The 17,829-nt window shown below is 45.7% G+C and overlaps 1 protein-coding gene across 5 annotated transcripts in view; it reads right to left on the reverse strand.

Moving 5' to 3' along the window:
• The window catches only part of KCNQ5 (potassium voltage-gated channel subfamily Q member 5), a 580,339-nt gene extending 562,911 nt beyond the window's left edge, over positions 1–17,428 (reverse strand). For all 5 annotated transcript variants that reach the window (XM_060030362.1, XM_060030361.1, XM_060030363.1 and 2 more), the window contains exon 1: positions 16,812–17,428. In XM_060030362.1, the coding sequence (XP_059886345.1) occupies positions 16,812–17,209 (398 nt within the window). In that variant the 5' untranslated portion in view covers positions 17,210–17,428. The remainder of the gene's footprint in view (positions 1–16,811) is intronic.
• Positions 17,429–17,829: the final 401 nt, after the last annotated feature.

The following is a 17,829-nucleotide window of genomic DNA, read 5'->3' on the forward strand; positions in this document are numbered from 1 at the left end:
ATGCTGCTTGTCTACATCACTGCCTCTTTTTACATCTACATCTTCATTGCTACTCTTTTTTTTCCTCAAGAAATTAAGAAACTTTTGTCAGCAGCATTTTGTAATTAGATTGAAGCATAGTTGATTTACAATGTTAATTATCAATGGTTTCAGGTGTGCAACACAGTGATTCAATATTTTCATAGATGATACTCAATGTAAAGTTATTGTAAACTATTGGCTCTATTCCCTGTGCTGCAGGTTACATCTTTGAATCTTATTGTATACCCAGTAGTTTGTACCTCTTAATCTCTTGCCCATCTCTTGCCCTTCCCCCACCCCCCTGGCCCTCTCCCCACTGGTAACCACTAATTTGTTCTCATATCAATGAGTTTGTTTCTGTTTTGTTATATTCATTCTTTTTTTTTAGATACCACATGAAAGTCAAAACAATGTATTTGTCTTTCTTGGACTTAGTTCACTAAGCATAATACCCTCCATATCCATCCATGTTGTTGCAAATGGCAAAATTTCATTCTTTTTTATGGCTGAGTAATATTCCAGTGTGTGTGGGTGTGTGGGTGTGTATCACATTTTCTTTATCCATTCACCTGTTCATGAACACTTAGGTTATTTTCTTTTTTACATCTTTATTGGAGTATAATTGCTTTACACTGGTGTGTTAGTTTCTGCTTTATAACAAAGTGAATCAGCTATATATATACATATGTCCCCATATCTCTTCCCTCTTGCATCTCCCTCCCTCCCACCCTCCCTATCCCACCCCTCCAGGCGGTCACAAAGCACCGAGCTGATCTCCCTGTGCTATGCGGCTGCTTCCCACTAGCTATCTACCTTACGTTTGGTAGTGTATGTATGTCCATGCCTCTCTAAATGTAACACAGGAAACAATAAAACTCCTAGAAGAAAACATAGGCAGTACACTCTTTGACATAAGTCTTAGCAATATTTTTTTGGATCTGTCTCCTCAGGCAAGGGAAACAAAAGCAAAAAAGCAAAAAAAAAAAAAAAAAAAAAAAAAAAACCCAAATGGGACCTATTAAACTTAAAAGCTTTTGCATAGTGAAGGAAACCATCAACAAAACAAAAAGACAACCTACTGAACGGGAGAAGATATTTGTAAATGATATGTTTCATAAGGGGTTAATATTCCAAGTATATACTGAGCTCACATAATTCAATATCTAAAAACAAACAGTCCAATTAAAACATGGGCAGATGACCTGAATACACAGGTTTCCTAAGAAGACATACAGATGGCCAACAGACACATGAAAACACGCTCAGCATCACTAACCATCAGAGAAATGCAAACTGAAACCACCACGAGATATCACCTCACACCCGTCAGAATGGTCATCATCAAAAAGACAAGCAAAATAATAAATGTTGGCGAGGGTGTGGAGAAAAGGGAACCCTCCTATACTGTTGCTGGGAACGTAAATTGGTGCAGCCACTATGGAGAACAGTAGGGAGGGTCCTCAAAAAACTAAAAATAGAGCTGCCATATGATCCAGCAATTCCACTCCTGGGCGTATATCCAAAGGAAAGGAAATCACTAATTAGAAAAGACATATATGGGGCTTCCCTGGTGGTGCGGTGGTTAAGAATCCGCCTGCCGGTGTAGGGTACATGGGTTCGAGCCCTGGTCCGGGAAGATCCCACATGCCAAGGAGCAACTAAGCCCGTGCACCACAACTACTGAGCCTGCGCTCTAGAGCCCGTGAGGCACAACTACTGAGCCCGCGTGCCACAACTACTGAAGCCCACGCATCTAGAGTCCATGTTCCACAACAAGAGAAGCCACCGCAATGAGAAGCCCGCGCACCGCAACAAAGAGTAGCCCCTGCTCGCTGCAACTAGAGAAAGCCCGTGCGCAGCAACGAAGACCCAACGCAGCCAAAAATAAATACATTAATTAATTAATTAATTTGAAAAAAAAGGAGGGAAAAAAGACAAGACATATACACCCCAATGTTCAGAGCTTCATTTCTTTTCTTTATAATACTCTCAGCCCATTGCACTCCTTCTTTGAGACTTGGTCCCCCTGCGGATGCTGTGTTACCCTGTTTCGAGTCCTTCTCTTCTCTGTCTCTTTCACAAGCCCCTTTTCTCCTCTTTTCTCCCCAAATGCCAGTATTCCCTAAACCTCTCTCCCTACATTCTTCTCCAACGGCTTTTTTGTCACCAGCACCTCTACATCACTAACTAATGACCCTCTCCTCCCTCTCCCAAAGCTCAAATAGGTTATATGCTCACCTGTGCATTCCGTCTCTCCCTAAAACAGAATTGAGCATCTTTGCTTAGTCACAGTCACATTGGCTTGAAACCGTGAAAACTCTGATTCTTTCATCTCTCTGTCTATCAAACGCCGATCCAGGGCTAGGAACTCTGGTTCTCCCTCTGAACTCTCTGCTGCCCTCCCCTCCTTCACCGTCCCCTGGCTGATGCTCCAGGCCAGGCCCTCATGGTGCTGTGTCGCTGCACCCCCCTGCACCCCACCCCCCAGACACTAACTCTGGCGTAACCACCAGCTTCATATGCGGCTCTGCGAGCAAGTATGAAAAACACACACACGATAGATTTAACGTGACTAGGTCTCTCCAGTGTATTGTCACGTGCTTTGGAAATCTATATTAAGGCTGCAACGTGGAAAAGGACTTTGGACCAATGACAAACAGAAAACAATTCGGGTAATTGCCTTTCACCTTTGTTGGAGGAAAAAAGAATGCTCCCTCATTAATGACAACTGTGAATTACGGTACCTACCCTTGAATTAGATGAGTATTCTGTTTTCTCCGGCACAATGTGATAGTTTCTTAACTATTCTTGTTTATGGTTGTCTAAGCCACCTCCTTTGGTGCCACCTATAAATTTATCTGTATTACCCACTTCCTGCCCCAAAGCCTGGAATAAAACTCCATACCCACGAGCTCTGAAAAACAGCTCTCCACAGCATGACCCATCTAGTTTGGGAACAGTCATTTGTAAAGTAACTCCTCAGGTCCAACATTAGAGGAAAAGCTCTGGATCCATGTAAAGGAATCTTTCCTGCTAAAGATAACTTCCACTTTCAGTGGAATGACTACGGTCCCTTCCACTGAGAGACAGAATAACTGAAACGTGGTCCCACCAAACTGGTGGCCCGAGTGACCGTGCAGAAGTTAACACCATGGGCATAAATGTGACCTGCCTACTTTTTCCTTTCCTCGTGTGTCTCCTGTCCTACCTTTGGAAGGTCTGCAGGGCCATCTCAGTGCCTAGCTGGTTCCTTTGTGCTGACTGTCAACCATCTCTTTCTATTTATTCTCTGGTGGATCTGAATCTAAAGGACTTATCTGATTTTCTTCTACGGAAAAAAACTTGGGTGCCAATGTGAATGTTCAAGCTTGGAGATAATGTTGCCCCTAAACAGAGTGACTGTCATTTCTTCCAGATGTCAAGGTCCACGTGATCTTATCTTGAAGGTTATAAATGAGTTCCCCCAAAGTCATTTGTATTGAATCCAACTTCCTCGCCTTTTCCATTTGATGGAGCAGAGCAGAACTAGAGGATCTAATCATCTGGCTCCGGTCAATTTAAAACCAGTTTAATGTCACCGTGTAATTCTGTCACCTGACTGCCCATCTAGTTCAGAAATACATCTGAAGGTTAGGTTGTAGTCTTAAGGAGATAGCCAAGTGCACCCTTAGGACTGCAGTGAACATACATTCTTACACTCAATGCCTTTATCTTCACTCTGAAGAGCCACTCTCTGGTTGAAGAAAAAGAGCCATTTCCCACATGCCTGGAGAAAGTCGATCAAATGGGAAAGAGTGTTTCCAAAGGGTTCCAAGGACATGACATGAGGTGGGCACTCAAATAGTGAATGAATGAATGAAAGAATGAATGAATTCCAGGCCCCATGGTAATATCTTCCGCCATGTACTAAAATAAAGCTAACAAGAGTATAAATTTAGCATATATACTGAAGATAAACAGGCATTTCATTTGATTTAGAAAAAGAAAAAACTTTTGGTTTGCATTATTTTTTGTAAGTCATTTTGGGGAGAAAAAAAATAACATCCTCAAACAAAGTACTATGAAGCAGCACTGGTTTCTTTTCTATTTTTAAACACACTTGAGAGCAAATTAAACATACTCAGAATGTTGTATTAACTAGAACATTTAGTTTAACTAGTTTAATTACTGCTCTTTGGAAATTACTGTGATCAGTGGGAACTCCTGGGTTTGGTCTCTGTGTGGGAGGCACTGAACTGAATGCCCACCTGCATGGGCAGCTGGGCACCCAGCTTCCATGTTTCCCAAGGGGTCAAGAGAGCTGACAGTCAGCAGTTCTCTGTACGGTAATCAGACTTTACCCTGAAAATCCCTTTAATAGGAGCAGTAGCTAAATGTCTCTGGAGAAAGGCCAACCTTTGCTTTCATCCTGTCAACTCAGAGAGGTGGTTTTTGTAACTCAGTAAACAGTAAACTCATACCCTTCTGGAGTAAAAATTCCTTGAAGGAATAGGCTGTGTCTTATTTCCGTTCAGTTTCTGTAGTTCTGGTGTAGTTCAGGTCCTTATACATAGCATGAGGTCACGTTATTGAACAAACAGTGAAGAATCATGTCTTAACTGTACAACTCAGAAAGCTGGGAAATGTATTCGATGACCCAAACATGGGAGAAGAACCCAAATTCTCAATCCCATCCAGATTCTCAATCCCATCCAGATTTGTTCAGGTATGAGGGGAAACAGGTTTAGAGAAAAGGGAGCCCTAAACTTGGAACCTATTCCATAAAAGATTGTGGGAATAGCTTTCCCAAAGCCTATGCTTTGGAAAAATTTCCAACTAGGAAAAAATACAGGTGGTTTTCTCTCTCCTATGCACTCCCCTGACAGCTTGCAGTTTGAGTCCATGCTTTAACCTCCAATTAAACAGGAGAACTGCAGCTCTCTGTTGCCGAATTATAGATCTATTTCCTGGCTCACTGAGAAAAGAATCTGCTAACGACTGTAAACAGTCTACATGATAAATATTTTTTTATGGAAGTATAGTTGACATCCAATATTATGTTAGTTTCAGGTGTACAGCAGGGCGATTTGACAATCAAATACATTACGGAATAAGCACCATGATGAGTCTAGAAACCGTCACCAGACAGAATTATTACCATGTTATAGACTATATATTGACTATATTCTCCATCCCATACATTACATTCCTGTGACTGATTTATTTTATAACTGAAGGTTTGTGCCCTTTTAACCCCCCCTCATCTATTTTACCCAACCCCCTGCTCCCTCTGGCAACCACCAGTTTGCTCTCTGTATCTATAACTCTGTTTCTATTTTGTTTTGTTTGTTCACTTGTTTTGCTTTTTAGATTCCACATACAAGTGAGATCATGTGGTATTTGTCTTTCTCTGTCTGACTTATTTCACTCAACACAATGTCCTCAAGGTCCATCCTTGTTGTCACAACTGGCAAGATTTCGTTCTTTTTTATGGCTGAGTAATATTCCATCGTATATTTGTATCACATCTCCTTCATCCATCTATTGATGGACATGCGATGAATGACTTTAAGTTACCTGCTATTTAACTCTGAGTGACAGACATATTGACTTCTCCAATGTGCTTTTTTCTACAATAATTCCATCAGGAATAAAAATAATTTCTTTCTCAGCTATATAGAGTAGTCAACTTCCAAAATGGAAAGTATGATCTTTTAAAAGTTATTCACGGAATATCTGAGTACTCCCAGATTTCAGAAATAATAGGTAGATATTAGAAAGCATCAGAGAAATTGTAAGGCTTCACTCTCTTTTTTCCTAAGAAACCTGAGCCTAACTAAAACTCCCAGAAAAGTAGGGTTCTCTAACCCCTCATCTTTCTGGAGGCCTCAGTGAATTACTGCAGAGCAATGTGTACATTAGGTGGCCCGGTCTGCTGATGCAGGACACTCTTGCAGCCTGTAAGCAATTACAGGGTCAGCCCATCTCCTGATTAAGAGCAGACAGCTTTAAGAGGAAGAGAAATCAAATTACACAACCTGGTAAAAAGAAATAAAGAGAAAACTCATTTCAGAAATATACATGCCCAGAGAGGAAGGAAAAAAAAACTAGGAATAGTTTAGTTAGGGGGAAAGATGATGGGACAATTGAGAGAAAGAAAGGAAGAAACATCCAGGAAAAAGGTGTATGGGGGAGGGGAGAAGGAAGCATGGAGACTAAATGGAAGATATTTATGTTAGTGTGAAGAAAACACGAGTATTCTATTAGTTTAAAGAAAGAAAATCTGGTAAAATCAGTTTGGAGCAAATGGTTCTATGGTACATTCAGCCATTGTGAAACATAAATGAAGCAACTGCTACTATTTTAAATGAATCTTAGGCATTCTGCAGTGAAAGTATAAATTCAAAATTTAATGTTTATAGGCAATGCTATTAAGAAGTTATTATAGCAATTTGGGTCCTCAATATAAGTTGCTCCACAATTTAAACTAGTAGATCTTAAGGAAATTCCTGTTTGAAAAAAATTAAAAAGTTATAGCATTCAAATAGTCCCCCTGGTAGCGATAGACTAGGTAAATTTTGATTAAAAACAAAGGATAAAAATCTGGGCTTGATGCCATAGGAGATACAAATAAAAAGGGTGCTTTGGTTTCTTTAGACAGAAATTATTTTTGAAGAATTAGTTAAACGATCCAATTAGAAAGCAATGCAAGAATGTAATTAAGGGCTAAAATACATGGTCCAAATAATAAAAGCTCTGTGAGGTAAATAAAAGTAAGGAAATAACCCAGAGCTATGAAGAGAACCTTTATGGAAAAATTAAAACTTGAGCTGGTTAGAATTTGGAGACAGAAACTGTTAATAGTACTTAACACTGTTAAGTTACATGTAATTCTCTGATACTAAGTTATAAGGGGTTTTAACCATCATTCATTTTTTTTCAACAATATTTATTGTGCATATGCTATTTTGCTAAGAGCTATACCACACCCTAAAGCATTTTAAAATTTTTATTTATGTTTTTAAATTAACTTTTATTGGCGTACAGTTGCTTTACAATGTTGTGTTTGTTTCTGCTGTACAACAAAGTGAATCAGCTATATGTATACATATGTCCCCTCTTTTTTGGATTTCCTTCCCATTTAGGTCACCACAGAGCACTGAGTAGAGTTCCCTGTGCTGTATAGTAGTTTCTTATTAGTTATCTATTTTATACATAGTATCAATAGTGTATATACGTCAATTCCATAGTTTCTTATTAGTTATCTATTTTATACATAGTATCAAGTGTATATACGGCAATTCCAATCTCCCAATTCATCCCACCCCACACCCCCAAAGCCGTTTTTAAATGATGCCATCCATGTAATAGGAGGGGCCCTGGGCCCACAGGCATCGTCCACAATAGTGGTGATTACAGTGGTTAAGAACGCGGGCTGCCAGCCAACCTGCCCGGTTCAAAGCCCTGCCATTAAGTCGGTGGCTGGCTGACCATGGCCAGATCACTGACCCTCACCCTGCCTCAGCATCCTGGTCTGTCCACAGGAGATGACGATCCTAAATAGCACCTCTTAGGGCTGTTCTGAGATTAAAAGACTGAGCGTGTGTAAGGCATTAAGAACAACGTCCAGCATATAATCAATAATTAAAATGACTACCGTTGATGATAAATCATCTTTCCTACCAGTTCCCCTCCCTTGTTCTGCCCTTTAGTCTTGTGTTTCCTTCAAGCTAGAGTTCAGTCTCTCTTGTTAATATTCCCGCTAAACTAACTGAATACAGGGCTCACGCTCACCAATTCCTCCCGTCACTTCCGATTCATTTCCCAGCGAACAGCATCCTGGCTTCTGCCCTAAGCGCTTCCTTCACTGCCGCCTCCCATGCTGCCGTCAGATCCAGTGGTAACCACTGCCTATATTTCACAGTGGACTATTTCTTGAAACTCTCTCAGTACCCTTGGTTTCCACGATCTCCTGGCCATCCTTCTGTCCAGTGTTTCCTTCCATCTCGCCGTCTGCTCCATTTTATTCCCCTTTCTCTGCTCACCCTTACGTGTCAGTATTCTCCAGGTTTCCATCCCTCTCTCTTTTACACACGCTCCTTGTGATTTTAAGCGCTGTCGGTACCTCCGTGTCTCTTAAACCTTCATCCACAACTGCCAGACGTGTATAGCGAGGAGCCCACAGTTACCGAAGGCTCAGCATCTTCAGACTAAACTCATCTATCACCCCAACATCCCCTGCAGCCTGCTGTCCCCCCTGTATTCTCAATCTCATTTAACGGCCCCCACTACATAGCCCACCACCCAAACCAGGAACCAGGAAACAGCAAATCCATCCTTCTGCTTCATCTTCCACGTTGACCCCTCTAATACATTGCAACTCTATCACCATATTTTCTCTTTTTTTAAAATTTATTTATTTAATTTATTCATTTTTGGCTGTGTTGGGTCTTCGTTGCCGCACGTGGGCTTCCTCTAGTTGCGGCGAGCGGGGGCTACTCTTTGTTGTGGTGCGCGGGCTTCTCTTGTTGCAGAGCATGGGCTCTAGGCGCCGGGGCTTCAGTAGTTGTGGCTCACGGGCTCCAGAGCTCAGGCTAAGTAGTTGCGGCGCACGGGCTTAGTTGCTCCGCGGCATGTGGGATCTTCCCGGACCAGGGCTCGAACCCGTGTCCCCTGCATTGGCAGGCAGATTCTTAACCACTGCACCACCAGGGCCATATTTTCTTCTCCATCTTTGCTACCACTGCCCCCCGTCCTAGTCCTAATTATTTCTTGCCTCAGTTGAAATCACAGTTTTGAAATGGATCTCCCACCTCCTTTGTCCCCTTTAAGCCATCATTCCTAAAGCTGGCAGACTGGACAATCTACAATGTAAATTCAATGACATTACCACCTGCCTAAACCCACCAAATTCAAAAACTGCCCAGCACCTACAGGAGAGTATCCTGGACCTGGACAGAGCTGTCCCTCCCTCCATCACATTGCCTCTGTATCTCTCTCCTGTTTCAATAATGACCATGTGCTCACTGGGATTATAAGCATACATATTAGATACATATAAAATATCGCAATACACTGATGTAATATTATTGTTCCTGTTTTACAGGTTAAGTTGATGGTATTGGAAGCAACTTGCTCACAGTCACGAAATCAGTAAAGTTGATAACTGAATCCGAATCTAATCATATTGCCCTTTCCCTGAGGTCATGGTCCAGCATGGTTCCCCATTTTGCACCACCAGCACCTAGAACATTCAGTGGTACACACAATGACTGTCAAGTATTCATCTGAATTGATGGTTGAGAAAAAAAGAGAGAAATTATAACATGATAATTATAAAAGATGATCCTGCCACTGACTGAAGATGGAACTGAGTTTCTAGAATTACCTCACAGGTACTATAAATGGAAGCAACAAAGACTATGAGTAAGTTTGTCAAAAGTGTTTTCTTCATACACAGTTAAATTTAAATATATCTTTCAAGTTATGATATAATCTCCATATGATCTTTTTATTTTCAATTGCATTCTAGTCAAATGTCTTATTTACTTTTAGAGGAGCAAAAATAAGGTAAACATAAATATTTGCACTAACAAGTTCTGTGCTAGGACACAGTAGGTATGGAATACATGTGTGCATATATAGAGAGAGAAATACAGATATATAAAATGGAAAAAGCACAAAGTATTTTTCAGTTTATCAATAGATGACCTCAGTAACATTTTGGAAACTCACTACTTCCACAGACTGATAACAGAGTATCAAAAGGATCACCTAAAACTCTGAGAGCCATCAAAGAATTTTAGAAATTATGAAGCAATGCAGTCGTGTAGCCAATCTGTCTACCAGGTTGAAACCAAATAAAACTTCAAATAGCATCCTTGAAATGGTTGAAGGAAAAGGAAATCGAAGTGAAAACACCTACCCGTCGTTAAACACAACTAGAAGCTATGGCAGCCCAGCAATTGGGCCGTTTCAAGCACTTTCACAGCAGTGGGCTGGGCGAAGACTCGCTCTGCTGGCGCTCTCAGTCGCCAAAATAGCCATTTGCAATTAAAAATTAAAACGGACACCTCTTCTTCACAAGCTATTATCAAAAGACGGCTGGCTACCTTCCTTGTTTATAGTGGTTCTTGTATCAAGACTTCATGCCATTTTGAAATATCTTTTTCTTATGTGTCATTTCTCTTAGGCCGTAATGTTCCCAGTGCTAAGATTTTAACACTTTCAACATTTCTAATTGGAATATGATCCTCAAATACTACAGCATTGCTTCAATTTCTGAAAACAGATTGATTTGAGCGTTTTATATGGAGCATTTTATGTTCCTAGACTAGCAGGGCAAAAAGCAGTATAATTTGTAGAAGGCCTGTCTGTATTTAAGGGAAATCATTGGTTTTGAAGGAGTGAAAATAAAATGCAGACATCACTTTCTATAGACAGAGATTTAGCTCTGAACAGAATATATATGTAAATAATAAGGCTGGTCATCACATCTGTTTGAGTGCTGACACAGGAAATGGCCAAGAGGGTCACATTCCATCTTCCACCAGGAAACCAGCAGTGTATTTGGGGGGATGAGGGGTGTGAATCAGTTTGCACACATGGAACATCTACACGCCAGACCCTGGGCTGGGTGCTGGTGATACAGCAGAGAACCAGACGACAGCCTCTGCCCCTAGGAAGCTGGGTAGAGACGGCGATCAGCAGATCCTTCGTCCAACAGGGGAGTGCTGTGCTCTGGTTAACTCCTTAGAAAGACCCCCTTGACTAATGTGTGGCCCACTGACCCCCGCCCCCCAGGAGTTTGGAGTTAACGCGAACAATTAGGAGGTGGGCCTGCAGCTCGGGGCGGAGGAAGGGAAAGGATTAAGAGATCAGGTCACTAATTACAAATACTCCTTCCCCTTCCGATTCCATTTCAGACCCTCCACATTAGCCTCCATCACTGTGGCTGCATCACAAACACCTCTGTGCCTGTTTCACAGATAAGATTTGGAGACCCAGGAGGGGGAAGTAACTTATTCCAAGTCACAAAGCGGATTAGTGGGCAAGTTGGAAGCAAAGATCTCCTGCTTCTGGGCCCATACCCTCCTCTTCTAAATGAATCATCGGTATCTTACCTCTAAGCAAATCAAAAAGACTTGGTAATTCCTTCAGCTTTGCTTCACTCTGCAACTCCTGTGTGGAAGGTTTCCAAGGAAAATGATTTACCTACTCGTGCAGCAGGCATGTACGGAGGGTCTGCTCCATACAGGGCACCTTGCTAGGTGCTTGGGATTCAGAGATGAATAGGAGGATTTCTGTACAGGAAGTTCACCCTCCTGTGGGAGAGACAGACCAAGTGGCTCACGAGGACCGTAAGGCGGGGCAAGCACCAGGGTTATGTCGTTCCCGGGGGCCCATGGGAGCTGACATGAGAGGCACCTAAATTATCCTGGCAGCGGGAGATGTGCCCAAGAGGAGGCGACCCTTGAATTGTGTTTTGAAGAGACAGTAGGAGTTGTGCAGCTAGAATGCAAGGGGTGGGAAAAGCCCCAGAGAAGAGCGTGTGCAAATACTGTGTCCGGCGGCAGATACAGGATGGGGGGGCTCAGCAAGGCTGGGGCTCAGGAGTGTATTAGGGATGAGACAGGAAACATGGCAGAGGCCACGTCATGAGGGGTCTTTTGAGCCGGTCCAAGGAATCTGGAGTTAATCTACGCTCCTGTCCCCTCCGTCCCAGCTCTCAGCCATCCTCAACCCACTTAAATCCCAGTCACGACACCATCCCACTGCTGCTGCTTCGGCAAAGGCCATCAGGGAACCTCCTTCGTCACCAACCAATGAAATCCTAACACACCGCTTCTAGTTCTTTCTGCAGCACCGGAAATGCCGACGGCAGCTCCTTCCTGCACACGTCTTCCTGCCTTCGCTTTTATAAAGAGAAGGCCTCCTGGCTTTTCCCTGTGGCCTTGTGGTCACTGTCGAGGTTTCCCAGGTCCTTCTGTGATCTCTTACAGAGCTGCATCCCCACTCTGTCCTCTGCCACGTTCTCACCCCACCCTGCACCTCTGGGCTACCTCACTTGTCCCACTCATTGCTTTCAGCAGCACAAAACTGCTGGCAGCCTCCAAATCTGAATGTCTAATCGAGACATCTAGATTTTGCTCTCGATCTGTAAAGGCAGTCATTCTTTGAAATACATTTTATTTATTTTTGCTCTCTTTGCGACAGACATGGTTCTAGCTGCCGATCCAAGACCCGACGGAGAGAGACCGTGCGTACCTGGTTCACTATTGTGTGTTTACCACTTACGCTCTCTCCCTGAACATCTGACAAACGTTTCAAACTGAACAAGTGCAAGTCGGAACTCATTATGTTCCCTGAAAGCATGCCACCCGCCCTTTGTGCCGTATGTTAGTGAATGGTACTTCCATTCCCCAAATCACCCAGCTCAGGGTCGTCTCTCTCACACCGCACGTGGGACTGGTGAAAACAATCTGCATGGTACCTACGTAACTGCTCTCTAATTAAATCCCTCCGTCTTGTCCCTACGGTTACTGCCTAAGCTCCTCAGGCAATCGTCTCTCACCTTTCCAGAACAGTCCATGGCACAAAGGAGACAGTCGACAGACATCGTGGCACGAATTTATGGATAAAAGAATACAAGAAGGAGTGGAAAACTTGGACAGTTGCTGTCATCTCCTCACAGGCCACACTGGTCCCATCTGGCACCCTTCAATCCATTCACCGAACTAAGGAAAGACACGTCTACCCAAAATACGCGTCTGATGACATCATCCCTCTTGATTATCACCATTCACTGACCAGTACCAGCTACAGGATAAAGACTAGATTCCATGGCCGGCGTCTGAAGCCACCCAAGGTCAGGCACATGTGCCTTTTGCTCTACCCTCTTTTCCTGGGGTCGTGCCCATACTGCAGATACTCACAGTACCCAGAATTACCATGTTGATTCCAGTGCCAGTGTCTTTACCTAAGCTATTTTCTCCACCAAGGTTGCTCATCCCCTCCTTGCTTTTACACTTGAAAATTTAGTCATTTGTCAAAGCTCAGCTCATACCTCTCTTCCTCTCGAAAGCCTGTGCCGACGTTTGTGCTCTCACCTCCACTTCCTTCTCTTTTCCCACATGACTCTGTACTCACGTCTATAACAGCAGCGTTTCAGTCCTGTTCACAGGCTTGCACTGGAGTCTTTTCCCTTCTTGAGAGTGGAGGCCTTCGCCTTATGAATTTGGGAATTAGCACACGTGAACACTCACATGTTTGCAGATGGATGGATGAGTGAACAGATGAGTAGATGGTAGAGAGTCATGGAAAGATTAGAGGCAAGGGGATATGATAAGATGTGCATTTGGGGAAAAACACTGTGGTGTCAGAGCAAAGAGCTGGAAGGCTGAGAACAGAAGCCGGAGACCATTATAAATAATCCAGTGGGGATGGATGGAGAAGCAGAGAGGGAGGGTAGCAGTAGCAAAGGAGAGAAGGGAATGGATTTGAAAAATATTTATAGCGTGAACACACAGACTTCAACGATCATTTGGGTGGACAGCGGGAGCGAGTCTGAGAAAAATGAAGGGATCAAGGATGACTGCCGGGCTGCTAACCTGGATGACTGGAGGATTTCTTCTACTTTAAAACATATATACATTCTGGTCCATGGCATTATGCCTGGCAGAGATGCACCGGACACAGTGGCGAGTTACGTGTGTCTGCCACACTGTTGCCTTTGCTGTTTCTCGGAAACACATTTGTTCCATCGGCGCGAATTTATATATGGAGCCCATCGTGTGTTTTTCTATTACCACCATTTACTCTACACTTTTCCCGAAAAAGATGAGGGATTAAAAATGGACAAACAACATTCAAAGAAGTATGTCACCTCCTATGTGAATAGCTCCTCCGTTAAACTGAAGGACAGCTGAAAACAGGGAACATCCTAAAGAACGGGAGGAGAACAGACTCTCCTAATTTCCACCGATTTATAAAGATTGGAAGAAAGGATTTGCAGCAGGCCATCTCTTGTTCTTGCCAGCCATCTCATCAGTGGGCTGGGACACAAACACTTGAAACCACATTGTATACCATTAAAATACCATTATAATCATGGGGTTTGCATATTTAACAGAAATGTTTCGTCACCTGGAACATAACTTTAAACATACTTTTCTTGCTTCTTGGCAAGGAAACGTGGGTCGACCAAGTAAATCCATCCCTGAAGTACCTCATTAATCACAGTGCACTTGTTCTTGGCAAGAGCCTTAATGTGCTACAAAACCTGTTATTAAAGTAAGATTTGGGGATTCCCAGGCTGGCAAAGAATCAGTTAGTTACACTGCTTTAGAAATGGTTTTCTTACAACTTCCTTTATTATTAATGGTCTTGTTAGACTTACAGCTCAAAGTAACTTTCCTTTATTAATTTAACGTGTGAAATCCAGCTTCTCTAAAGCTTATTTAAAATCATAAGTAGCAATTGCCAAAGATGGCCTGTCCCCCGCTACTGCATCAGCTGTAGTTGTGCCGATGCTCCTGTCTTTGTGCTAATGTGGGTCTAGCACCCCTACCGGATCGCTCAAGCATTACAGTTTCAGGCTCTAGAAATCAGTCACGCAAAACTTCACCGCAGCACGTGGCATTGACAAGCACATAATTTATTTTGTATCCACCACTAAAGACAATGATTGACCAATAAAGCCCGGTGAGTAGAGAATTATTCCAACTTGAACCTCTTCAAAAATGATTTGTCAAAAATTTAAGATTCTGTAAGGCCAGAAAAACCTATTAGACCCCAACATATTGAAAAGAGAACGTTGCATTACAAGAAGTCCTCATTCATGTTCAAGGGCAACACTTAGGAGATATAAAGCACAAACACCAACCAAAGTTGTCTCTCACCCTTTCTGAATATACAATACATAAATTACCAAAAATTAAAGTCCGCTAAATAGCATCGTATTGTAAAATCAAAGCTATGAATGTTCTGAGCAAACTCTTGTGTAAAAAAACAAAAAACCAATTTCCATCCAGTATATATTCTGCTGCCAAATTGAGCACAAATCATATTGCTAAATGTTTTAGTGGATCCTGACAGGTCAGAATAATTTTTCAGGCTCATTAGGTAATAGGATTCATTATATATCAACTCAGAGGGCATGAACGTGAAAAGTGTCAGTAGCGTTTCTCTAAGTCTAGCATTTACTGCAATAACCACATCTGAGGCAACGTGAATCTTACACACATTATACCTTTTGATGTAATCATGATGCTACACAACGTCCTCCTTGTGTACACTGTAAGATGGAAAGCTGGCTGGAATATTCCACCTCATGCTACAAGTTCACATCAATCTGGGGCTGTAAAATTTTCCAGACACCAGAGTCACACAGATTGTAGACTCCACCAATTTCCTGACTCCTACGTGGTCAAATTCCAGGCTCACCTATTTACCAAACCAGCCACTTCATCCATGTTGTTTCAAAAAATGTTTCTGGAGCCAATCCTCCATCCCAGGTGAGAGCTATGTTTGGATGACACGCCTCATTTCTAAAAGATACCTAATTCACGTGTTGCAAATCTTTTTACTAGGAAACAAGGAACCTGTCAGTGAGTGCCTTAAACTTTCTCTACTGGCCTCCTATGGCTGCTGTCTTTATATTTCATTTTAACATAAAAAAGCAAAAAAGGGGAACTAAAAAGAGAGGAGAAAAAGAAGAAAAGATGATGGCGTAACGGCATAAAAACTACCTTAAAATGTCCACATAAACCTAAGTCTAACAGGAGACTGAATGAATGGTCATTGTGGGAAAAATAGTAGTAAACTTCAAACGCACTGAAAGATTTCAAATGCCTAAGGGAAAAATAAACATTTGCTTCCAATCATTTTCTCATTAAGCATCCTCTGCTAGATGATGAAGCCTTAACACACACGCTCTGACTCCAAGCCACCACTGCCTGCTTCACCCACTGCCTGAGCCCGTCCCGGGCGGCGCGCCGGCCCTGCACCTCGGCCCGCGCCCCTGCGCGCCGGGCTCCCCGCCAGCCTCGGCTACTACGTCCGAGCGAAGCATCCCCTCGCCCGGCCCTGCTCGCCCCCTCTGGGCCTCGGCCACCACTGTGGCAGGAAGCACTACGTGCGCTGACAGACTTTCCGTTAGTGGCGGTTGAGGTAGCTGCGAGGCGTGTTTCCGGGCGCGCTGGAAACCTAGCTGCTGTTCCCCACCACCACCCCGCCGCGAGCGGCAGCCCCCCCACCCCAGCTCCGCCCCGGGGACCAGGACCCGGGCCTGCGTCTCTCCTCTCCCCGCCGCCTCTACCCCGCCATCACCTCCTAACCTTTCCAACACACTCTCCCGAGCCTCACGCGGGCGCCCCGCCTCCCTGAGCCTTGCCCAGCTCCCGGGCGCCCCCCACGGTTGGAGTGGACGTATCTCGGGACCTAATCTCTCCCAATTATCCGCGCAGCCGGGGTCCCGCGCCTGCCCGGCTCTACCCCCGGGCGCCCAGAGCGGCCGGGTGGCTCAGCGCCGACGGGAAGGCTCCGTCCGCAGAGGCGAGAGAGGTGGGGCTCAGGGAGCTGGCAGGCTCTAGGAGGAAGACCCTAAACACGTGCAAAGAAATAAAAGCTACCACGTGTGCGCACGCGAGTGTGTGCGCGTGTGCGCGCGCGTGTGTACGTGTATGTGTGTGTGTGTGTGTGTGTGTGTGTGTGTGCATGCGCGCGCCCGGCCAGGGTGTCTGCGCCGGGCGTCCGGGGGACCAGGCAAGAGGGCCCCCGCCGCCGCGGTGGCGGGGGGCGCGGGTACTTACACGAAAGCGTGGTAGACGAACGCCCAGCCGCGGGGTCTCTCCAGCACGTTGTACAGGTAGTTCTGCAGCCGCCGGTACTTGACGTTGCGCCGGCAGCTCTGGCCGCTGCTGTAGGAGAGCGGCTTCCCCAGCAGGCTCATCCGGGCGCCCTGCTTGCCCCGCCGGCTCTCCCGCAGGCCGCCGCCGCCGCCCAGCGCGGCCGCGCGGGTGCCCAGCAGCAGCAGCCCGTCGCCCCCGGCGGCCGCCGAGTTCAGCAGCGCCCTGGCCCGGCCCGACTCCACATCCTTCATGCCGCAGCCCGCGCGCCCCCAGCCCGCCGCCGCCGCCGCCGCCGCACCGCTCCTCACCCAGAGCCCGGCGGCGCCGCCCTCCTCTCCGCCCGCGTGCTGGCGGGGCATGGCATCACCGCGGGCACCGCGAGGGGGGCGCCGCCGGCGGGGGCCGCGGCCTCATGCGCGCCGGCCGCTTTCTAGGAGGCGGCGGCGGCGGACGGGGCGCCCGGCGGCCCTCGACCTGCGCGCCGGGGGAGGGGAAGCAGCGGGGGCGGAAAGGCGCGCGGACGAGACGGAGGAGTCCCGGGGTCGAGCAGCCTATAGCTTCGAATGCGTAATCAGGACGTGTCGGGGGCGTCACTCCAAGAGGGCTTCTCCGGCCCCTCAGTTCCCGTAGCGGATACTCCCTCCTGGTGAAGCGCCCCCGGGGCTGGAACGGGAGCTCCCGCGCGCGCACGCCCGGCCCCGGGCTCCCCACGCCAGAGGGGGCCGGGCCCCGAAGCCCCTCTCGGAGGCCGAGTTCGGCGTGTTCTTCCCGGCGCTTTGGAGGTGTCCGGAAGGTGCGGCCTGCCTTGTGCCCGGAGGAGGGACGGGAGAGGCAGGCGCCGTTCCCTCCCGCCGCTACGCCGCCGCGCGGGCTGGTCCCGCCGTCCTTCCGCGAGGGGTGTGCGCGGGAACTGCCCGGCCCTTCCCTCCAGGTACCAGCCAGTCCCCGGGCGCGCGGGCCGAGGCTCCGGGCGGGGGCG

The sequence above is a fragment of the Delphinus delphis genome, chromosome 14 (genome assembly GCF_949987515.2).
Source record: "Delphinus delphis chromosome 14, mDelDel1.2, whole genome shotgun sequence".
NCBI lineage: Eukaryota > Metazoa > Chordata > Mammalia > Artiodactyla > Delphinidae > Delphinus > Delphinus delphis.